Source organism: Bombus huntii, chromosome 6 (genome assembly GCF_024542735.1).
Source record: "Bombus huntii isolate Logan2020A chromosome 6, iyBomHunt1.1, whole genome shotgun sequence".
Lineage (NCBI taxonomy): Eukaryota > Metazoa > Arthropoda > Insecta > Hymenoptera > Apidae > Bombus > Bombus huntii.
Window position 1 is genome coordinate 14,485,203 of NC_066243.1, and position 25,318 is coordinate 14,510,520.

A 25,318-nucleotide genomic window follows, 5' to 3' on the forward strand; every position below is an offset into this window, starting at 1 on the left:
AATTAAATAATATTTGAAATTCTTTTTCGTTCTTTTTTCTCGATGGTGTATTTGGTTATTAGAATTATCGATAGTTTGTATTATTATTATCTTCCGGCTAGAATTTGAAGTCGGTTATTGTATTTATTTTATATCTTTACATTATATAATTGATATGTAGTGCAATTGAGTTAACAAACAATTTCATATTTGAGAACACTAAGGTGACATTAGAAAAAATTATAGAATTTATTTTGCTAGTTCGAATATATTAAGTTATTTCTTCGTTCCGAAAAAAATTAAACGAATTATTCCATTGCTTCGATCCACATATATCTTAAAAATAGAATTCTGAACGATTAGAATGAATGTTCTTAATAGACTTTTCTACTTCTTTCGTACTGTTTCCTTAATTGACTTCGATAGTAAATATTTTATAATAGACTCCTTAATTTAATTTAATTTAAAGTTGATTTATTTAATTTTATTGTATGTATATATGTAATCTTTGAGAGATTGCAATAAGTCATACTATACTGCATTTCCTGCGTGAATGTTCTGTAGCATCACCATCTCACGACTTTTATCAATAATTTTTATTGTTTCTATAGAAGACGCCATTACAAGTTCAGTTTTTGGCGCGTAGCATTATCGTACTCTTCAAGCAACTATTTTGCCAAGGAATTCCGGATTTGTTGTAAAGATTTTCGAGTATTTATAAAATGTGATACAGTTTATTACTAGAACACATATCTCAGCTTTCGGTAACAGCATAATCTCTAAAATCAGTTATATTGCATTTCGAGTGTTTGTTAATGTCCAATGTAGAGATACATATATATTCGGAAATTAGTTAATTCGACACGATCGACTTCCCGCGGCATAAACACATCCCCACCCGTCCGACATTTGATAGGCGAACGGGTCGCGGGGAGCGTCATTGCGGTGTCGAAAGTCGTCGCGTAAGGACCTGTCAATTTTCGTTGTTCGCGATTTATTAATTAACTGCGTAGTATCTTCACTTATATTCCGCTGCCTTCGTACGCTATTATTAGGTTTGTGTTGTTAACAGTTGTTCGCTTATTACTTTATTATACATTATTATAACAAAGTTAAATAATATTTGAAATTCTTTTTTTGTTCTTTTTCTTCTCTCGATCGTATGTTTGGTTCTTCTTCTAACTTTCGAGTTAGAATTGTTTCTGTCTCATTTTGATTATAATTCTATATGGTTGTTTTAAATTGATGATTTTCTTTTATGCAGGTTGCTCAACCATAGCGGGACGATAACTGGGAATTCAAAATAGCGTCGTTTGGACGCCATGATGATTAACAGTCAATTTGTCAGCTTCTCATGGAGATTGAGTTAGGTTTGTTAGAATGATAAAATGTTTTAATTATTGTAACGAAAGCAGACTTATACATACGTTTATATTACCTTTGCATTGGATCATTGGTAATACAATTACGTATTTATTGTATAATACTTATTTGATATGTACCTTTGCAGTATATAGTTAATATGTAATATAATTGAACTAAAGAATAATTTCATATTTGAGAATATTAAGATGAAATTGGAAACAATTATAGAATTCACTTTGCTAATCCTTCGTTTCGAAAAAAATTAAACGAATTATTTCATTGTTTCGATCTACATATAGTTTGGATAGATTTTTTAATTTAATTTAATTTGAAGTCGATTGACTTAATTTTATTGTATATATATGTATATTCTACATTAGGAGATTGCAACCAATCACTTTGTTTCGTTTCCCGCGTGAATTTTCTATAGTATCGCCATCTAACGACTTTTATCAATAATTTTTATTGTTTCTAAAGAAGACGCCATTACAAGTTCAGTTTTTGGCGCGTAATATTTGCTGTTCAAGCAACTGTTTTGCCAAGCAATTCCGGATTTGTTGCAAAAATTTTCGAGTATTTATAAATGTGATACAGTTTACTACTAAAAGATATATCTCAGCCTTCGATAACACAATATAATTCCTAAAACCAGTTATATTGCATTTAGAGTATTCGTCAATGTTCAGTGTAGAGATACGAATTTTGTAATATTTGTAAACAATATTTTACGCTTTTTCAGACATCGTTTTAATATGTAATTTTATGACAGCAGCAAACAGCTGTACTTTTCAAAACAAAAGCTCAGTAAGAGGAAGAAGGAAAACATGTAAACATGTTTTGCTTCCTTCCCTACAGCCCACCTTCTCCTAACACAATTTTACTTCCAGAGAATGTTTTTGTGATCGCGTGCAATGCGATTAGCAGAGTCAGTGTTTATTTCGTAATTGTAATTTCAATATTTTTTCGAGCAAAATAGCTCTTATTAGTACTAACTGTAATAGTTATACGCGAAATTAGAGTCAGTGTTTGTTCGTTGGTTATTTATCGGGCTCGTTGGTAATTTTTTATTTCTCTTTTTATATATAGTTTATTTTTTTATATATTCGTTTTCGGTATTCGAGTCAGTGCTCAAGAGGATAAACCCTCTCTTGGAGACTGGCAATGTAAGTATCTTTGCACATTATTTACCAATTTAGTTTGTTCTTTGTATATTGCTCGAATTACTTTAATATCTATTGGAATGAAGTCTCAAAGTTTCAATATTGGATTACAAAATCTAAATTTTGAATTGTTCTATTAGAGTTTCAGTCCTTATAGTAATTACAGTTTATTAGAATTTCAATTTTGATTATTGTCAAAGTTTTAAGTTTAATAGAATTTCATGCTTCATTTTCTTGAACTTTTGAAACAATCAACACTGTGGTTTTAAGAATAAATTATAATGTTACATATTTTGTTCCAGCTTTTTCACGATCTGCAGCACTTCCTCTTGTTCTCTGGATAGGATCTTATGGCGCTTCAAAAGCTAGAAATGTAGGTACTTCAATTAATTCTGTTTCTTTCATTTTTTTTAAATTATAATTAACTTATCAAGAAATAAAATTTTCTGGAAATGTTTATTCTTTCTTATTACATTAATAAACTATAAAATTTTGTCTTCAACAATAGATTATATATGTACTATTCCATGTTTTGTTACAGATATTTCACAACCTGTACTTCTACTGTAAGGTTTGATGATTCTTCCGGGATGACGGCCTTCACGGTGGTTTCCTCTGAGCTACGTCAACATTGTCGACATCGTTCTTCGTATGTAACTGTGAGTCGCATGCTTTTTGTTCCTCTGGTCACTCAATCATGTCGTAGGATGAAAGGTCCGAATCGACACGGGTGACTGGTTGTATCACGTAGAATTTTTTACGAGCATAGTGACTGCGAGTATTTATTATACCCGTGAGTGGTAATACATATTTCCTTTTTATGTGTTTTATTTATTAGTTCAGGATAGGTCTTCTTGCACATCGCGTTTTTTTATTAACACGAATAATGTTGTGTAGTGTTAGTAATTGATTAATTAATTATGAATGATCATGAATGAAGTCAATGGATATAAGTACGCGTATAAATAAAATGAATGAATATTTGAATACATAATAAACGTTGAAATTACTTGAATTAATTTTTTTGCGACGAGGAAGTACAATATCCTATGACTTTGTCACAAAAATATTAGAACTACAATGATGGCAATATATATTATATATAATTTGTTTGTTAAAGTCCACTTCTTTCCGTACAAAAATGTATTTTTTATGTGCAAGAAGAAATTTCGCGGCAGGCAGATTTTGGAATCAAAGCAACAAATTTTAAACACTTTTTCGTGATTTCGAAAATATGCTTTGACGAAGAGATCGCCTGAGATTACTTAACATTAATGTTTAAACTGCAGTCTATTATTATATTGCTTTGAGTTTTAGTGTTCTCTTTCATAAACAAATTCTGTGTCCTTTGCCTATCTTTTTTACTATAGTAGAATTTAAATAATTTATTAAACTATTAAGTTAAGTAAATTAACATAGATTCACAATAATTTCAAATATAATGAATAAATACAAAATGAAAGAATAGTAGTCCGTTAGATGCATATAAAGCAGATATACTAATCATCTTTTAGATCAGGATTTTCAGGTTTAACCCTTTCCGTACCCATTGCCAAGATCTCATTCATGTGCCCAGGTGCTACGTGGGTGAAGGAAAGACGATGGGTACGATGACCATAACTTAATAATTTATTAGCGACTGACGACAATGGGCGTATCGTGCGCGACGTGATTTCCACATTGTGTGTGTGTGTGGTTAGGCTGTGGATTTGCGTCGTCATTTCAATGATTAATATTCAATTTATACAATATATATAATATAGATACACAAATATACATAATATAGATATACAAATATACATAATATAAAATGTACAAACATAGACGATAATACCCTTCATTCTACTATTATAACATTCAAATAAGAAAGTGATGGTACCTAATTTCGTACCATTTGTTCAAATGACGTCACTTCTTTAAAAAATGCAATGCATGTATTTCTTCAATTGTAAACTTATTTCTAATTAAAATTAGAATGTATTTATATCGCATTCTACGCAATGGTCGCTAGTTATCGTCAGTCGATTTCAGGAAAACGGTACGTAAATTAGAGTGTGAAAGTTGAATGCCAAACTCGGGTGTCGGAGGCGTCCCGGGACGTCCTCTCTAGTGTCCTCTCTCTAGGCTCTTGCACCTGGGTGTTATGTATGAGAATAGTGGAGTGAGTGTGTTGGTATGCCTGTTTTGCCACTTTTTAAATATAGGACTAGGTAGGATAGGTAGTATACCTTCTGGTATGTCTGTTAATAATAAGTAGGTAGGGCCGGGCAGGTTGGCACAGTCTCTGGTCGGGCAGGCGCGTTTTCGCGTGACCAACCTGTTTCTGGAAATCTAATTTGAAAAATCGACGGTGAAACTGGCACGAGTAGAGCATGCACTCGTCTCTGGTTTTGCCTTTCGATTTTTCGAATTTCGCGCTCGCGGTCGCGAATGGGTCGAAACGAACGTTTATTGCTCGAGCATCACAGCAGTGATCGTTGGTCAGTCCATGTGCACTTCAATCAGCTTCCGCGGTTTATATTTTTATTTTACCTTGGTAAGTTTTTTTTTTTTTGTTTGCGATTTAGAAGTCTCGAGCTTAGATTTAAGTTTCAGCGGGCATTGCGCCCGAAGAAAGAAGAGGCTATAAGCCAAAGAGGCCCGGCAAACTGCCACTCAAGAGGGCAACTTCCAATGGCTCTCCATCCTCTGGACCATCCAGAGCATGGAAAGTCATTCGTATTACCACTTCGTCACTATGCTCGTCTTTAGTATTTGTAGTAGTATGTAGTTCTCTTCTGGTCAATTTACATATCACCTCATTATTACATTGGGCAAATCGCGGTTTTTTCTTAGTGTTGCGAATGATTAATACCGGTTTGAATTAGAGTTGCGAAGTAGTTGAAGTTTCGCGTTGGAAATTAGAGTTGCGAAAAAATGTGAATTTCGCGTTTTGAATCAGAGTTGCGAGAAAATAGTGACTACGGTTTGAATTAGCGTTGCGATGAAATAATCGTGTTTGCTGTAGTATTGCGAATTATAATAGTTCGCGTGATTGTTCTTAGCATTTCTTATTATCAATTATTAGAATTTCTTAACTATTATACCAGAATACTTATCGTGTTCTCTTCTATTTGAACAATATCAATTTTCTGTTTTATAGCTGAATTTATTAAATTAGTGTTGCGAAACAGAAAAGTTATTCCATTCACGGGTTGTTCGAGTCTACATCGAGTGGATGGCCCTTCAGGCCAGCGATTTCTTTTTCAGCACCTCCTAATCCCAGAGCATTTGCTTTTGAAAATACTGCTGATAAACTTATCTATTCGATATTTATAAACATTTTTTAATTTTGTTGTGGTACTATAATATGATTTTGAAATAATTTTGTTATCTATTTACTTAATACTTGAATATACAAGTCTGAGTGGCATCCAAATTACCCGAAAAGTCATTGAATATATTAAAAGCTTAGTTTCATGTAAAGCTGTTTAGTTTAGTAATTTTTTTAATCCGTTCTTCTTTCATCTTAGTATTCGGGTCAAAAGTTCAATTTTTGATTAAATTCAACTTCAAATTGCTTTGCATTTAGAACAATATTTTGATAATCTGATCTTTTCGTGCTTCCTCTCTACCATCAATTTTTTTGATGTACTAATAAATTAGCTTGTTATAGATTCGTATAAGTACATCAGAGACTTATTTCAATAACATGGATAAGTGAAAGTATATAACTACGTACTGAGAAATATTTATCCGCATCTTGAGCATTTATTTATATTAAGAATTTTCCTACATTTTTTATATTTTGTGTTTGTTTCAGGAATCATCATGAAATCACCGGAAGAAGATTTATATCCCATATAATATTCCCTCCTTCTTCCCTTATTATACCAATTAAATCTTTAGATAGATAGGATCCATGAACAGATTGTTAGGTCTTTAGTTAGGTTGGATCCATAAATTTTTAAATTCTTATATAGTCAGGTTAACTTAAATTTACAATTAGACAAGATGTGTCTTTAAATTGAATAAAGGTTATGACTACGATGATTAGAAAGTTAGGCTATTCTTAAGTCTGGCCAGGTTTATCATTATAGGTTGTAGGTAGTTAGTAGAAAAGTAATGGTAGAAAGTACTGCTTCCTAGTATTGTTAGCGCTTACTTATGTAAGTGTGCTAATATTTAATACATGTATCATTAATCCTCAATTGGTGAAGATCGTATTTAACCGCTAACAATTTAACATATTGACCATTTATTTGTATTGCGTATTTTACATAATAAAACATCCTTATCACGTAAAATGCAGAATATACATTGAAATAAAATTTTCTAAAATCAAACAATTTTATTCTAACCTATTCCGAATCACTTCCAACCCAACGATACCAATTGAGGACTAAAAGTAATAAGGTGGATACGTAGAAAATGGGTAATTCATAAATAAAAAGTGTAATACTTTATGGGATATATTTTATTTATTTTCTTTTATTTTAATTATTAATTATCTACATTTTCATGCCAATGTGAGTCAATCGAACTTTCATCGTCATGAAAATGTACAATATTTGATATGATCACGAAATAGCGTCTCATATTGAATTACACAGCTGGTTTAAGATTTAATTTATTTTTATTTTCAAGATTAGCATTAGCAAAAAGAATTGATCGTTTTGCAATCGCACACTAAGAGGAGAATTTTTTTATAAACTGATATTTTAAACAAATAAATTTTTGTGCATGAGAGGAGGGTGGATGGGATCGTGGATAGGGTGGCTCTCCACTCGCAACAACCTCGGTATTATTTCATATATAATTACTAATCGCATTACTATACGTGGTACAATTATTAATTATATAAAAAATAATACGAGCTGATTGGCTGTGATTCTTGTTGTATGTAGTTCAAAAAGTCGACTAGGGTCCATAATTCCGTAAATGCGTGTCATTTTAATTCCGACCATTACTAGTGTTATAGCACAGACGAGTGTGTACTTTTACATACATATGTGTATGTTAATTTGCTAACTGATCCCTCTGACTCTAAGTTAGAAAAAATTAGATTAACTGCAACGTTCTTGACATATAATGCAAAAATATGGCATGAAAGCTTATTCAACGCGGACATTACATAAAGAACAATGAAATCCTTTTAACAATGAGATTACTTGACACGTGAGTAGTTACGGAGTGTGTCTACCTATATATAGTTTAGTAGTATTAAAATTTCGTTTCAATTTTAACCACTATGGTTACCACATTTTTGGAAATTAATTTAATCTCACGGACAATTTTGTGATAAATGTTACTAGCTATCGTATTATAGTTTCATAAATTACTGATAACAAGGATAAGGAACACCAGATTGGTTAACGTATTTTACTAGCTCTTTATTAGTGACGCGTACAATACACGTGTTAAACATATTTATCATAACGAAGATAATTACAATTAGAAACCGCACAAAATGTTTCGTATCAAACCGATATAAATAACATTTCACAATATATTCCCGTATTTCAAATTTACTCGATTGGTTATTTCAAGCAGTTTTATTTTCATCGACGAACTGTACTCATAGAAAATGTTCAATAAAAATCTTTTACTGCTTGAAAATTTTCCATATCCTTTTAAAAACTGGTTAATAAAATTTGTACGATTCGTCCTCTAGAAATTTTTAATTGATGCCGATGTTCTCGACGATTTTCTGAATAAAACGTTCCGTTAAAGGCGACATATAAAATCTTAATATACAAAATTCCAAATTGATATATCGAGGTTATCCAACGTGTGAAAGGGATATGCTAAAATCGATACCAGAACTTGCAACTATATCCATAATTGTATATACTATTACAAATATCAATTCACAATAGAGGTTGTTCCATTTCCTTTAGATACTATGTCTTTTATACAAGCAATAACATCATACAAATATGGTATATCAATTCTATGAAAAACAATGTCTTCCAGAGGCATTTTTGTGATACAATAGTTCAGCTGGTCGCAGTAACAATTATATGTATATCGCATAAATAAGACGAAGATGTATAGTTTCCTTTACCTCAAACATCGATTATTATCATCTGCGGTAAATACATTCTTCGGGTTTAATTGACGGTCGGTAAATACTAGGGTTATAATTATAGGTTGTTACACGAGTTGTAATCACATTTAGATCAGATAGCAGAGGACAATACAATGATACAATTCTAGATAACTTTGATAGTCTTCTTTGATCCAGTATCTAGCTGTGATTATTCATTTCTATAGAAGAGTACAGAAAGCGTAGTGATATATCAAGCGAATGTTCATCCTGTTAGGCTGAGTCCACACTGCTGTTCGCAAGTAGCTCGCGTAGACCCAGCATTATTTCTATCCTTAGTGTTATGTATTGAAATTAGAACCTTACGAATGAATTATTTCATGTTAGAAGGTACATACATAATAAACATCGAAAAGGACTACAAGTGCACTTGCCCATATCATATCTTATAATTGATACTGATAATTCAAATATTAAAAAACAACGATACGTTCTTTACAATAATTCTGGCAGTGAACAGCTCTTACAAGAAGTATTCTACTTATTACAAGTCGTATAAATGTATCTGTACAATTTTAAACAATTCTCGAAATAAATAGTCTTATATCCGAGTTTCGCTGCTTTCACAGTTATATTCGCTACAGAGTCACATTCACATATATATCGATTTTTCCTCACGAATGTGCCATATCTGTTTTACGCTTACTACATGTACAATAATGATAAATAAACGCGCTTTTTATAAATCCCTTAAAAGTTAACCTATAGATGAAACTGTTTCCTCTCATGGTGGAAGATCACAGGAAAAAACGTGATAAGTCTATTCGTGTCGATTTTCAAATTTTGATGCTACTTTACGGTTAGAAGGGGATTCACATAGTTCTGAAGAAGATTTGTTAAATCCAAAGATACAACTCTTTTCCAAATAGCCAATAAATCCACGAAGCTCCGTGACGATCAATATTTTTGGAATGTTCGAGGAAATGGCAAACGTATACACATATTTAATACTAAAACTATATAAAAATGGAGAAATTGACAACGTATTGAATTTTTAAATTATTCCACTGTAAAACATGAAAATTGTTACTTGTTATATTCTTCTCCTGTGATCTTTAATTATAAGCACGACCTATATTATAAAGTAGAAGTATTAAATAATCTATCTATCCATTTACATTTTCTCTCAGTTATTCTACAACAAACTATAAACAGAATAATTAAACACGCATATTAAAGCTATATGCTAACACATTCTTTTGAAACATCTTCCATTAAAAAGTGTACCTACCAAATCGAACAAGCTAGGTTCTGCATTACCGATACTGGCTTTAACAGACCAGCAAATAGCGTCATCTACTTGTAATGGAACAGCAACAAGCGTAAATCGCTTTGAAAACTCATTCAATCGATCGTTTCCTTCGATAAGTTTGACAGACATTGAAAAGTCTTATTAAATGTAGATTATCATAGATAATCGTCATATTATCGTTTATGGATCGATTATAGGGTTTATGGTTGCCGGTGTGGTTGGGCCTTCGTGCTGAGTATCGTTTAACATTAACGTCGTTGTTGGTTCTTCCCGCGAATTTTGTGTAACTCTTCTATTCGGAGGAATGTACGTCCACCAAGCCAGGAAAAAGAACAGGAGGGACGCTGCTTTACCGATAAAGGCTAACGCCAGCATGTACCTGAAACAGTGTAAATGTTTTTGACAATGAAAGTCAATTCTTATGGGAATTGGAACCATGTAATCTTTATATGGATACGAAATTCTATATACACTAACCTACATAGTAGTAATATCTATGTATATAGATGAATTATAAAAACATTATTATAGTCTGTACAGTAGTAGAATAAATAGAATAAATAACAAAACATAGACAAAGAAATACAAATATACAATCCTACTTTTTATCGATTTCTGAATAGTAGAAGTTCATTTTACATAAATAAAAGTATACAAATAGTATTTGACACGAGTCCAATTTCCTATCAGTCCATAAATTTAGAAACGATTAAGCAGGAATTTGTCGTGTATGTTTACACGATCGATGGCAAATCTTAACAAATACTTATATCGATATATATATTTATTTTATCGTACGTACCTGCTCATGTATAAATTATCGTAAACGAGGCAGGATCCTCCACCGTCGCAGGTTCCATTCCATAAAATGCAAGTGTCGTCTATAAGTGCGCCGAACACCATAGGTGCAGGTATCGTGCCCAGAATTCTAACTTTAATCCACTGAATACCCAAGGCAAACGATCTCTGATCATCTCGAACGACGCGAAGCGTCGCTGAAAGCGCGGGCATCGTGCAGAGAAAAGTTATGAACATGTTGCAAAACGCTAGAGTAATGAAGGGCCATAGGTAGGAGCACGATGTGTTGCAAGTCGTATTTATTGCCTCGTAACTGATCACATTGCCACCGGTGGTCAGATTTATCGGTGGCTCGCGTATGCAGGTGCAGTCTGAATATACCTGTTAAATACAAAACGGGAATATTAACGCAATGACTACAAATTAGTTCCGAACGTAACTTTCATTAGCGATCAGCTATTTTCGTTTACAATGAATAAAATAAATAAAAAATAGACATTGATAAATTCCTTTTCAATTAGGAATTGAACATTTATTTGAACGAGATCCAATAAATAATAGAATAAAATAATAATACTAATTTAATGTTTAATAATAAAGTAACGTTGCAAGCTTGCAACTGAATGAGTTTCTAACGATCCTACGCTTTCATGAAATATCTGAAATAGCACGTTAACAATAAAGACAAGGCGAAGATTAAGAAAAATATATACACATGTATATACATATAGTTCGAAGAAACAGGCTAGGCATTCACGAGTTTGCATACTAAGTGCGATAAGAAATCATACTGACTTCGACGTTATTTATCCTCGTTCCTTGATAACATCCTGCATGACAAGGGGAATAGTACGTGATCCCATCAACTCCGCATATTGGACTGAACTCTGACCTCGAGCAGCCGCAACCGTTATTGCACGTGCTGTCCAGTGAAAAAGATTTTCTGCAAACGTAAAATTTCTTAATTACGTAGCAATTTATATCTCTTGCAACTTCTCATAATATTTATATGGATATAGCTGAAGTAGTAGATCTGCATGAATCCACTCGCCTCGAATTGTGACGAAAGTATGCAATAGAAAGTTTATTAATCTACTATGAAGTAATAATCAACGTTTTCTTACTCAAGTATTGCTATACAGTTAGTCGCGATATTATTTATTATTCTATTGAGATTATTAAGATGTAATAAGAATTTATGATAAATAGATAGAATTTTCTCATATTTGGTTTTTCTCGACTGCCATAAAAAACGAAAAGTATAGGAACACGAAAATGGGTAAAAATAAATGAAAGCAGAGATAAACGTAAAAAGAACGAAAAGCAGACATATAATACATCGTCGATAAAGTTATAAATATGCATACAGGCAAAATTGTCACATTTTTCGCTAGTTTGAAACGCGAAGTGAAGCAACTAGAAAATGGAGTTTCTGATACGCAATTTTACTCGCTACTGTACTAAAGCTAGTTTTAAACAAATAAACGAAATTAATGCGCACACGGATAGAAAACAATCACGTACTTGGTTTGGTCGGAGTAGGGTACGGTAACTCCGGCGAAGTTTAAATTCGGGCAGTTGAGAACGAAGCACAAAGTGAAGGCGATACACGACGCGGTGGCCAGCAGACAGAACTTTAAAATGCCCGAGCACGGCAAATTAAAACGCTTTATGAGATAACCACCGAGGAAGGTACCGCCACCGCCAGCGGGTACAGTCACTAGACCTAAAAAACACACACAAAAAAGAAAGATAAAAACAGTTATAAAAAGAGGTCCATTTCATTCGAGTACCAGTTTGCACGCGAGTTTAGGTCCTCCTGGTCGTGCCGAAATTTCGCGAAATTACGTCGAAATATTAGCCAATCGTAAATATATCGTGGACGTCGAAATACAGGATGTTTCACGCGAAGATGCCAATTTATCGCTGTGGGAAGGTAGAAGAGGAAAAAAGATTTTATTAGTCAGAATGAAATATCGACTCAAAGGAAAAAGATACATGATAGGTCTATTTTTGTGATCTGACTTTTATGTTACCTACGATTATCATTTGAAATGATTCGATTCTTGCCTATTGAAATCCTTTTCAACCTTCCACGTATCAAGCTATAACTTGGTCTACTTGAAACACGCTGTATAAAAATGTTGACGATGATTTATGTTTGCGACATCCGCGCAGATATCTGACGGTAAAATATCGTTCAGCCGATATTTTATGTTGCGCAAAGAGAGTAAAAGAAAAAAAAGGATGCATGATGAAAGAGGAGAATAAAAAATGTTTCGAGTATTTGACGAAAAATGTCGACGATTACGCGTTACGATGGACGAGAGTCACGCGACTTTCTCTCTCGCTCTCTTTTTTCTTTTTTGATTGATTACAACAGAATGTTTGAATATTATTCACCCATTAGTAACGCAGCCGAGCTAGGGCTGACGTTGAATTGATTTTCGATCAGCTTCGGCAGGAACGCGGCGAAACCAGCGATAAGCAATCCTTCACTGGCACCTGCCAGATTCAACATGAAAAATCCTGGATTACCGAGCAGATCGGTCAGAGCACGAGGTAGTTCACGTATTTTCGAGAACGCCTCCCCTCGATCGCTCGAGGACGGCTGCTCGGGCTTCTGATGCGCCTCTGACACCCGCTCTTTGGCTAATTTCTCCGAACCTGAGAAAAGAGGCGTCATCGTTGAAGAGTCGATTAACGTTCCACTAGCGAGAAATATTTGGACTATTGCGTATCTTGGCAAGTACATAGTTTAGTTAGAAAATTATATGAAAAGAACGACTGGTATGATTTTAGTCTTTAGTATCATTACAGTCGTGTAAAACGAATACGATGACAGAATGACATTGATTTCTGATAATTAGTACGTAATAACAAAACCGACGTCTATAACGTCAAACGTTACAAATCTGTTTCTTAAACATGTGTATTTTAAGTTACTAGTTCCAGATGGTAGAAAGGGAAAATCTTTGCGACGTCTTTTCCAAATTGAAGTTGACATACCAGGTAAAGCTGCCGGAAACGCCAAGATCGGTATAGCAATTACGAAACATATAACCGCAGCTGCTAGGAAACCTATCCACCATGCTCCCACCCATACGTTGCTGTTTGGTGTTAAGCCAATCCTGAACAAATATCGTCTACAATTAGCAAACATTTTAAATTATATAGAATTAATAATTATATATAGAACACACACTGCAACCGACTGATCCTTCTTTCGAATTTTCATCGTCTTCCAAACTTTACATCGATCTACCTAGTTAGCCGTCGTTTTAAACGGAAACAGGGAAGCTCGACGGCACTGCTAATATCCGCGAAACGGGTCAATTCTTTCTTTTTTAAACGCTTTAAAGCGGCATTCATATTAAACGAAACTACGGTAGAAAGTAGGCCGCGCGTAAACAAAAAAGAGCAGGCAAGGATTCCAGGGGAAAAAATGTAATTATCTCGGAACAGTATAGCGGACGACGAGCACGACAGGGTGAGTAGGCCGGAATTGCTCTTCCGTCGCGGAACTTCCGGCGCAACTGGCCGATTTCCTCGCGCTTTTTTAATTGCGCCGCACGGCGCGACCGTCTGAAATTCCCAACCGACCGAGCTTCTGCAACTTTCCCGACTAATTGCCGCGCAACGAGCCCGGAAGTTCTCCTCTCCTCGTGTTCTAAACCGATACGCGGACAAAAGTCTCGTTCGGCCTGCACGATTCGTCATCTACGAAAAAATTCTGCTAATTTGGTTAGGAAATTTGGCTATACGCTGTGTGCTATTAGGACGACAATAAGTTAAATGCCGCATTCGTAATTCATGAATCATCTTACGTAATATAAAAATAGTCGATAATAACAAGATAACACTGCTATTAAACATTTTTTCATGGGAGACGTCTAGCACGAGCAATATTCTCTAACCTCGCCAGTACTTTGAAAACGTTTCTCACTCATCATCCGTTCCTTCACGGCGTACAATGCGCCATCATCATCGTACGAGCATAACCGAGCTCGCCGCCTAGCAAATTCCTTGAGAATCGCGGTATTACGCTGCAATATGTAGCATAATCTATTCGTAGCGTAGTCTAGAGAGCGGAAGGTGAGAAAGCGAAAAACTATGAAAAGTACTCGGAGGCAAGTCGCGCTCGAACCAACATCTGCCGTCCAATCTTTTGTTTCACTACGAAATTAAACGAGCCACATACATCGTGAACCTAAATTCACGGTACAAGAAAAATAAGGGACTACGAGTGAAAATAAAACTGAAAAATACGTCGTACTATAGGATAAGACGGTACACAGTAATTTTTGTGTTACGCATATCGGTAGACCGCGGATTTTTATGCAAATTCGTATCTTCGCGCACATAAATAACAAGATGGATTCTAAATAGAGAATTGTTTTATCCATGAGATATTATAACGAGTATTTTAAATGGAGTATTTTTAAGGAGTAACGTCGTTGTTATTACGTTATTTTCGATAGATCGATTTGCAGTGGTTGAATCACGAAAGATGACATAATTTTGATTGGATCCTTCTGAGATTATTTTAATTAATTATTATAAAACATATATGTAGTTCACCGTAATAGACAGTCTCGCTATCTTTGATTTCCTTTCGAGCCATAGCGTATCCTTGGTTTCACTTGCACTAGGAATTTAGGTTTGATTGGATCCTTCTGAGACCATTTTAATTGATTGTTATAAAACGTATATGTAGTTCACCGTAGTAGACAGTCTCACTATCTTTGATTTTCTTTCGAGCCATAGCGTATCCTGGGTTTCACTTGCACTAGGAATTTAGGTCCACGGTGTATAGTGGCTATTAAGCTGCTACAGTAGACGCGAGCTTGCAACCGGAAGTGGTCGTAACGCAAACGGCTACTCTACTCTTTTCCTCCATTCCAGCTCCATTCAGCTGCATTCAGTTCCATCCAGCGGAATCGGAAGGAAAATGTAATTGCACTCGCGAGAATGTTATTAGCTCTCGACAAACGTTTTCGTCCCTTTGTTTTTATTCGAGGTTTCTGTAGGGACGAAGCGGCCTCTCTCTCTGTTTGCAAATTATCGGATTGCGTTCGCTTCGACACGCAATTTAAGTTTGCGGAAAACTCGGTAAATCCTGTTGCGACCCGGCCGTAAAACTTCCGCCGTTTAGGCGGTTACGAGAATCGAATTTTAAATTGAGGATTAGCAGGCTTCAACAGGGAAGCGCGTCGTAGTTGATGTTGGACAAAGGATGTTGTTCGATGGTTGGTCGATAGAGATGGGATATTCTCGATGAATTTTATCGATAAAAACAGACGTGTTAAAACGATTATTGAAGCTTGTGATAACTAGCTTCCGAATAGGTAAATGTATAGTGCGAAATTGAGGATTACGTCAAATAGATGACTGGATTTAAGCTTCGTGATTAGTAATTCACTCTTAAATATTGTACGAAGTATAGTGATAAAATGACGGTAGGGATGTTGGATGATCAAGATTGCTTTGAACCGATTTGTACCAATAAGGTGAATAATTGAAATGAATAATTCTACGTTCGTGACAGTAACGGAAAGCGCATATGATAAAAGTCTACGACAGGAAGGAAATATTATCCATTTGAAAAGATGGAAACTATCAAAATTCAATTGATTTGATTAATTTGATTAATTTTTTAATCGAGTTCAAGCGAACAACGTTTCTCCGATTCTTTCATAGTCTCGATATATTTCTCTAAATATCTGGAATTTAACTAGTATCATCAGCAAATATGATGTTGGACGTTGAATCAATTCGATATGACGAACAGGGATGTTTTATCGATTGACGAAACGAATATTTCTAGCAGAGGCTTTACGTAACTTTTTTCCCGTCGGAGTTACGTTTGCTACGTCCGATGGGCTGGGCTCATTTTTTCCTGGCAAAACTCGACTGGGAAGAGGTGATTGATTGCCCGGAAACGGCTGACTAACTGCACGATCATCCCTTAGCAGACTTAACTGCTCTATACCGACCGAAGAAATCGCCGTTTAGCCTTCTTTTTCCCCCGTTTTCTTTCTATCTGTCAGTCGTAACTGATCTTTAAATGACACTCGACTGCTATGACTTCCAGATGTTCAATCTGTTCGTCGGTAGAAACACGGAGAAATGGAAAAGAAATTTTGATAAGCTGCTTAATTTCTAACGAAATGGAAATTTTAGATTTCCAGAGAGATTAACATTCGAAGAAATTCAGATTTCAACCTAGAAGAATTTTAGAAGAAGATGGAAGTCTCTGCCAGACAAGTAATTTTAACTAATTTCGGATATTTATATAATTTCCTCCGATTGTTTTTAATTGTAAATTTAATCGTAAGTTAAAGTTAACGAAGAGTCGAATAACAGAAGATGGGAAAAGCCTTGGTTCGATCCAGTGTCAAAGACCTTTCAAATTTCCATCTCGAAACCATTAAATACATTATGAAACATTCTCGAACATTTCCGCGAAATCCGCGAAAAAGAATCCATCTGCTGAACCTTAAACGCTTGGAGAACATTAAAATTGGTGGAAAGAGAAGATCGTCGCACGACTTGCAAGGAAGAATTACGATGGACGGACAATGGCTGGAAAGTTGTCCGCGTTCATTATGCGTTTTACGCCGGCTAAAGGGGTTCATAGTCGTCGAATGCCGATGGGGAATGACGCGTAATGGGCTCACCATCGGAATTTGTCGCCTCTCGTGCCGCTACGCGTTAAACGCGTTTCCCGCTTTTTTCCCACCGCTTTAAAAGTGGGGGTGCGTTTAGCCAGGGCGTCACGGCAACTTTATTAAATTCCCGCCAGGATTTATCGGCTGTTTGCCCCGATCTGTCCAACATTTGGGGCCGAATGTGAGCATTACTACAATACTCGCTGTTACTTGACCATTTATACAAGGAAATTTACGATTACGACGTAGGAATGTTGGAGATCTCCTATTCAAAAAACGGTAAAGTGAGATACAGTGCAAGTTATATTTAACGCATAAAATAATATTAATAGCTTAACCGAACATCGCTGTGTTATTCGGGGCCAATCGTGATCGAATCTCATTTTTCTATCGCTAGAAAATGTCTCAAATTCTACGAATATAAATTGCTGAAACGAAATAGGGGCATGAAGAATGATACGCACCGGGGCAGGGTTAAAACTATAAATTTCTGGAATACAGTAAATAGAGCTTAAAGATACAATAACCATGGAAAGATAAAGAGGAAAACCACTTTCCGAAAGAACGCTCGCAAAAACATGTTACTGTACACCAGCATCGCAAACTCGCAGAAGCTTCCAATCTGACACTCGACAACTGGTAGTACGCAAATACGAGTGAATCACGTTTCTCTGAAGCACATTGCAGATACATCTTACACCGTGTTGTAAGAAATTCGAACTTTATATTCCTACATCTTACACGTACGTAAATCCACGTCGCAGAATTTCGAAATTAATCGCGAGATCTTGGAGACGAGACACGAGGTTGGGGATGGGAGAGGCAGTGAAAAATGGTCGGACATGAAGATTTCGTGGTAAACCAGCGAGGAACAGGATCGTGGAAATAGAATTTTCATGGCTGAGATCTTGTTTTAAACGGTGCACGAATAACGCCCGAAGAGGAATCGAGTTAATGGACAGGGATGATGTTGCTGGTATACACGGGCTATCGGATTTTTATCATCTATTTTTGCTGTTTCACGGCCTTGAAAAGAAGCTTCGCAGGAGGAGCAGCAGCTTGTCGTTACGACGGCCAAACGTTCTCAAACGTGTTTGCATCGCTTAATTATATCTTCTTGTCCCTGAAACGATAACGAGGATACCGATGTCGATGCTCTTTTTTTTTGGTCTCGTATCACGGGATTAATTAATTAATCTTTGCTTCCGTTGATTTATTAGTTTTCACGAGACAGACGAATTGCGTTCGGTGAAGTTTGGAAGACGAGGAATTTTTCGGTTTCATGGAAATTAGTTTAATTTATCAATGGGCAGTAAGAGGATTCTATAGATTTTGCAAAATATAGAGGACACGGTGATTTATGTTAGAGTTTGGGAAATAAAAAAACTACATAACCATGAAAACGTATTGAAGTAAATTTTCTTCTTGAAATTTTAACTTTTTCCTTCGTGGAAGGAACGCTTTTTGAAAACAACGTACATGACACAGAACTGCCATAATGCCGCAACAAAAGTCGATAATACATAATCTTCAGTTCAGTTACACGATACGACAGCCGATTTTTCAATTCTACGAAGCAAGAACTGCGCAGGGTGGTACGGAAATTTTGAAGGAAATACAATCTTTGTTTCCAATCTGCTCTCTACCCCGTTGAAAATATCTCGGAGGACCATTAGAGCGTATAATGGGCCGCGATTAATAGCGCATGTAACCCCATGGACGCGGTTGCACGCACGTACACGTACACGTACACAGCCCGTGGGGAAAATGTCAAGCGGTGAACCAACGTTTGAGGATGATGCCGATGTTACCCTTCAAAAGTGTCACTTCATCCCCCGACACTTGGAGCACAATCAAGTTCCATTTGTCTGCAACGCTTCCTTCCCCCGCGGAGCAACCCCTCGTCTCTTTCGTTCAGTTACATCCCCTCCACGAGATGCACGTGAGAATCGAATTAATCGTTGCTCGCTGTCCTTCTTCCCGCCTTTTTTTCCCCGCTTCCAATCCTTTCTATTCGCAAACGGAGACGTGTATGACACCGAGAGCATCGAACAGTAAATCGAGTTGTCGGCCGTGTAAAAGATTCCCAACGTCCGAGGTTCTATCTTCGCGTATTTTACTTTTAAATGACGGGCTATCGATTCGGAGCTCTACGTATTTTCTGTTTGGTCGACGTCCAGGGTTCTGTGGCGTTTTCTTCTTTATTTGCATTTCTCGCGTTTCAACTTTCCCAAACTCTTCAAACGGTTTTTCTTTGTAGGACGTTTTCGCATAAGAGTGTAAGCGATAATTAGAATGGAAATGTTTGTGTGTGCAATATAAAATATTGGAGATAAAATAGGACGACAGAAGTTCGAAACTTGCATAGAAATTAAGATGGCAAAGAATTGAGATTTTAAGATCGAAGAATATTATATAAGATCGCCTACGGTAAATAATAAAAATTTCACGTGATAAATTACCAACTAATAATTATACAATTATGGATATTTATTTATACAAAGTATCCATAAGTAAAGTAAGAAGATCGATTGAAAATAAGGAAAATTCGATTTCGAAAGAAGATCAAACTCGCAGAAACAAATCTTCCTTTCGTTCTTCCTGTGTTTCTACTTTTGTTTCATACCGATAAAATGCCCGAACCACTAAACTTTCCGGAGTAATCATTTTCCGGGGAACTTCCATTTTTCCCCGATTAATAAATCAAGCTCAGGCTGCGTTCCCGTTAAAGCTCAAGGAGCCAAGAAATTATTATGATAACAGCCTACATCAGAAAAGACAAAAGAAAGGAAGGAGAAGGCGGGGACGAGGAACGAGCAAGAAGTGGTTAGAAGGAGACTGAAATTAAAAGTCGAAAGGATCCCCATTCACATTTCACGGTTAACTGCGCCTCTCGTAGCGGCGGACGATCCGAATGGACATCAGTAAATTTAGAATCCTTGCAAGTTTCTTCTGAAAGTTTATTTGAAAGCCACTCCTCGAAATGAATCGATGCTCTTCCCCCGATAAACACGGCCAACTGTCGCGAGAATTTTTTTGCCCAATTTCGAAAGAGTAATGGCCGAAGTTAAAAGGACGCATCTAATTAATAAACGTTCGTGTTTCATTTAGAAGTACGGAAACATTATTCAAGGTGCAACGAGATACGATTTAGAAAGAGAGAAATGAATCGATAGGAGAAGAAAATTTCTAGAAGTAATTCATCGTTTTTCGTTCTTTTATCAACGAATAGTTGGTAGTTTGCGCGCTGTCTTTGATATTTCCCGTGATAACGCGAGAAGATGCGCGATCGAGAATTTAGGGCTAACGATAACTTTTAATTAGTATCGTGTGCTCAAAGTGTGGAAGGTGATACTAAACGATGATATTTAAGTAACCTTAGGGGATTTTTTGTTTGTTCGCGTTAATTTTAAACTCTCTCCGATGCGAAAAACTGGAATCGTGTTTACAGATTGAAGTTTGTATAATGGCATACACGTGTGTATCTGTATATATATATATATTTTTTAAGATTCAATTTATTTATAGCTTCGTTATATTTTATCGAATGAATTGTTTTGAAAAGCAAGCATAACATTCATTATGGACATGCATAAAAGCCATGCTATGACGCTAGTATACGAGTTGTAAGTTATAAAAATTTGTATTCAGACTCACTCTGACGGATCTACGGTGATAAAATCTGTATACAGCTTCAACAACTCGCCTCCGACAACATACCCTAATGCAGGCCCTATTATGGCCATTGTGTAGAAAATTCCTAAACAGAACAAAGATACATTGTGAATGTAACGCGATGCAACCAAAAATTTAAGAGCAAAGATGTAATGCTTTTAACATTTTTTCTTTTCTTTATTATATCTTTTACTTCCGTAAAATGTAGATATCAAAAGTGATTTCAAAATTTCAGCGGCGATGTACCTACGTATTGAATTTAATACCATAATCGCTGCCGATGATTCAATATTTCTCAAATAATACTTGACTTAACTACGCTTTAGCTTCTTTTTAGTAATAGAGGCTTTAATAGTTTCGAAAGACGATAACAGACAGACGTGGTTTTCTTCTTACCTACATACACAGAGGACATCTTTTTCGACACGTTCTCATCTAGGTACGTAACGCCGAGCGTATAGAAAGGAGCGGAACCCGCCCCGTGCAGAAGTTGGGCCATCAGAAAGATAGTTAAGTACAATCCGCTGTATGGTTCTTGGTCTGTTTGGCCCACGGATCCATTACAGGATAGCTGAATGTCGAGGAAGCGAATTGAGAGTAATTTAATCAGCAAACGAGAATAGTCCAAAAATATGTCTGATCTTTTTCTCCATAATGCGAGATTGTATTAGAATCGGAATAAAAAGAATGGAACGAATGAAACGTTTAAAATGTCAGTTGATTATACACCGTTTACGTCGCAATAGTGGATTTTTTATTATAGGATGGAAAAAGTAACGATTCCACGAAGTTCTCGCTCGATTATGGAGATGATTAAGTTTATTGTATGTGTAAGAAGCTTCTTTTTGTAGAATGGCTAGTTTCATTATTAAGATTAATCTTTTTTCGAGGAATTTACGTTTGACGTACTAATTTTCTCGTTTTGAAAGTTTGATGGGTGTTCATTAACATATAACCGAGATGCATTGAAAGGTAAAGGTAAAACGTGGTGTCACGATTTTTTTCTTTTCTTTTCGGTTTTTTTTACGTTATTATTTTTTCTACTTTCGAATTTTTTGTAAGGAATTAAATTTGATATTTAATGATAGAAAAATTAACATCTATTTTTGATATTTGAGGATAAAAAAAATTGGATTATGTTATAAAGACAGGAATTTTGCAATATAAAGGGTGACATCCATCAGTAAACCCTATTCCTTACTCCTAATTGAATCTTTACTCTTCGTTGATCAAAGGCACAAGCTCGTATCCTCTAGTAATTGATTCTCAAGTAGTAAACAGTATAAAATTATCACATTAAAATAAGAATAAGTTTCTTCTTAAAGAACCTCCTCCCATTTATATATTTTGTTCTTAGTCAATGTCTAATATACCACCAATTGTTAATATTCCAAACTATTATTGTGTGCTTTTATTTAAATATTAAGTCAGCCTGCACGTAATATAATTTCTTCGATACACATATTAAATGCTAGTGAACATGAATTTATCAATAATTACCAATGATCTATTCTACCTTATTTTCTCTTTTGCAATAATTATTACTTGCCACTTTTCTCGTGCTAAATTTTAAATTCTTCTTTTTTATAAAATCTTTGTAGCAGTAAATTCTAATGTTGAAGAAAAACTGCATTTTCAAAAATTTATTCAAAGAGCTTTTCTCTCGCTATAATATGAAAATCAATTGAGAAAACACTGATCTTTTGGCTATTAAACTAGTTAACAGTTGCGTAAAATTACTTACCGAACGGGACGATGTGTTCGTCACCCTCTGGCATATATTTTCCGATTGCTGGCCGCCTCTGTATGGTCCAGCAATATAGTGAGGAGACGCGAAAAGTAGACTTCCTAAGCCTAAGACTACAACACCTATGCCTATGTACCTGTCAAACAGAGATGAAACCGGCAATTTCATTTTCTAGGAAATTTGAAATTTCAACGTGCGTTATTTTGTTATTTAGAAAACTCAAGTATCTAAGGACTAAATTACATAAATCCTAATCGCTACAATCATTTATGTTGGAACATTAGCTTCGAGGCTACGCTGTTGAGCTGTTTGTTTTCAAGTGTTATCGATTATCGATTTAGGATTAAGCCCATACCATAGAGGGTGATGAGGGCACGAAAGTTTCGAAGGGAAGAAACGAAATGGAGATTAACACCGACATTGTTCGTCCGGCTGACGTTAGGATTAATATTTATGAGAACTGTCGGGGTGAACCGATATCGGCATTAATATTAATAGACAAGACAATACCTTGTATACGTGCATACGTATATATATATACATTATACATATATGTGTGAGGTATATATCTGAACATATTTGTACGCATACGCATCACTGATTTGCTGCAAGATTGATACAACTAGGGAATGTGAATTGCCAATAAGAAATCAAGTTAGAGAAGAGGTCTGTTCGTGAGAAAAATTGAGAGAAGATTGATCAATTTCGTAGATGCATTAAACTCTTAACTTGTGGTATCGTCTAGTGAAATATGTATTTATGTATATAAAATTATGTATAGTAAATTGCCAATAAGAAATCAAGTTAGAGAAGAATTCTGTTCGTGAGAAAAATTGAGAGAAGATTGATCAATTTTATAGATGCATTAAACTCCTAACTTGTGGTATCGTCTAGTGAAATATGTATTTATGTATACATATACACACCTCGGTTTCGATGCTTTTGAACGGCCGCCTAGATAGCTCACTGGAACGAGTGTAAGGAAACTAGCTATGTCGTATCCGCCCGCTATCAAGCCCGTCTGCGATGACCTCAGACCAAATCTCCTTTCTATCGTGGTTATGACCACGTTCACAAAACCATTGACCACCATACCTAAAAGAAAAGCGTAGGATTTTAATAAAATGAAATTGCAAAATAAACGAAATGGCACACGTTGGTAGTAACGTGGTTTCAAGCAATTTTGGTACTTAAAAACTTGAAGTGAAACAAATAAATGATAGTTCAGCTTAGTGATAATAGTGTGATTTCGAGTTTGCTCGAATTCAAGTCGCAAAATTGGCTCGTCTAAAAAAATTCAATATGTATTCTCATAGAAATTATATAATTTTGCGTATGGAGGTGGGAAATGTTTCCTTCAATGTTATATGTATATCGCGCAATGGTTATGTAATAGAAGTTTCGAAGAATCTTATTAGAGCGATACGATTGAATCGATGAAGCGTTTGATCATCACCAACAGCCGATTGGTTGGATAGTTTCTCTAACGAATGCGTAGTCCGCTTATTTATGTATTATTAGGTAATCCAGGAAGATTTATTTAAGAAATATGTAATAATTATCGAAGTTGTTTCAACGTCTATAATTTTCACTTCGTTCGCTGTATTTAATTTGACTCAATTTATAAAAGTTCCAAAATCCATTCCTCTCTGCACTGAAATCCAATTTCCTTTCCATCGAAATAACCAATTCCGAACTTGTAAGAGCTACATATATCGCGGGCTATTTTGCACCGTACTGGAAAGCATTGTACAACCGATAGTATCTGGAATTTTATCAATCCTGGCCGACTTAAAACGGCAGGAAAGCGATCGATAGGAATACTCGAGTATCCTGATAATACTCCTTCCGATCTCGTTGTCCCCGTTCTCAAATTCGGAACAACATTGATCTTCGATACGCGTGTGTCGTTCGTATCCGATGCACCGAAGCAAATTCGTGTGCCGGGTGTAAATGAATCAGAAGGGCTAAAGTAATTGAATTACGATCTCCCCTCTGCTCGATTCAGTGTCCGCTCACCCTCGAAGAAATCGCTCTCTCGAACGTAAATCTATTAAACACTTCTTTCTCACGAATATACACGATGCTGATCACCTCTGAATCGAACAGTGTTCGTTCGTTCGTTCGATGCAACAAGCAGGCGTTGACAGGGCGTTGAATTACAAAACCGGTGGCCATGCTGTACAGTATCGTTTGACAAAAGCGTTGAACCATCTCTGACAATCGCAAAAATCAATCTTCTCTCTCTCTCTGCGAGATTCAAACGTGGAGAGAAGAGAGTGGCAGGTCCCTGCTCGAGATTTTTGCAACATAGATTCTCCTTTTGACGGTTGTGTTTCGGTAGAGAGTCGTAGTTATTTACTTCTGGTTTTATATTCGGTTTAACGAATGGAGCTTTTTTGAGAGAGGTGGTTTAAACCGAGAGTCGTTTTTGTAAGGTGGAGAAATTTTGCGATAAAATTTTGTGTAGAATTTTACTAAATTTGCTGTATATGTAAATTCGCTTGAAAGGTTTACGTAATGATATAAAATTTATTAAATATTTTTATTGGTAAGATAAAATTGTACTGTAATTTTCAACGA

At 35.6% G+C, this 25,318-nt stretch overlaps 1 protein-coding gene and 1 long non-coding RNA gene across 5 annotated transcripts in view; one reads left to right on the plus strand and one right to left on the minus strand.

Annotated features, from left to right (window-relative positions):
- Positions 1–919: 919 nt before the first annotated feature.
- LOC126866688 (uncharacterized) lies at positions 920–9,469 on the plus strand. 2 transcript variants are annotated; one of them, XR_007690003.1, is made up of 6 exons: positions 920–1,034; positions 1,244–1,349; positions 2,431–2,507; positions 2,807–2,877; positions 3,046–3,163; positions 6,307–9,469. It is a non-coding gene; the product is annotated as an uncharacterized LOC126866688 (long non-coding RNA). The 2 variants fall into 2 exon arrangements; XR_007690004.1 differs by lacking the exon at positions 2,431–2,507.
- LOC126866674 (solute carrier organic anion transporter family member 4A1) overlaps positions 6,959–25,318 on the minus strand; it is a 45,980-nt gene continuing 27,620 nt past the window's right edge. For all 3 annotated transcript variants that reach the window (XM_050620543.1, XM_050620545.1, XM_050620544.1), the window contains 10 exons: positions 23,662–23,830; positions 22,733–22,871; positions 21,385–21,559; positions 20,971–21,073; positions 13,652–13,773; positions 13,046–13,309; positions 12,167–12,368; positions 11,438–11,585; positions 10,647–11,023; positions 6,959–10,223 (listed from right to left, as the gene is read on the minus strand). In XM_050620543.1, coding sequence (XP_050476500.1) covers positions 10,025–10,223; positions 10,647–11,023; positions 11,438–11,585; positions 12,167–12,368; positions 13,046–13,309; positions 13,652–13,773; positions 20,971–21,073; positions 21,385–21,559; positions 22,733–22,871; positions 23,662–23,830 — 1,898 coding nt within the window. In that variant the 3' untranslated portion in view covers positions 6,959–10,024. The remainder of the gene's footprint in view (positions 10,224–10,646; positions 11,024–11,437; positions 11,586–12,166; positions 12,369–13,045; positions 13,310–13,651; positions 13,774–20,970; positions 21,074–21,384; positions 21,560–22,732; positions 22,872–23,661; positions 23,831–25,318) is intronic.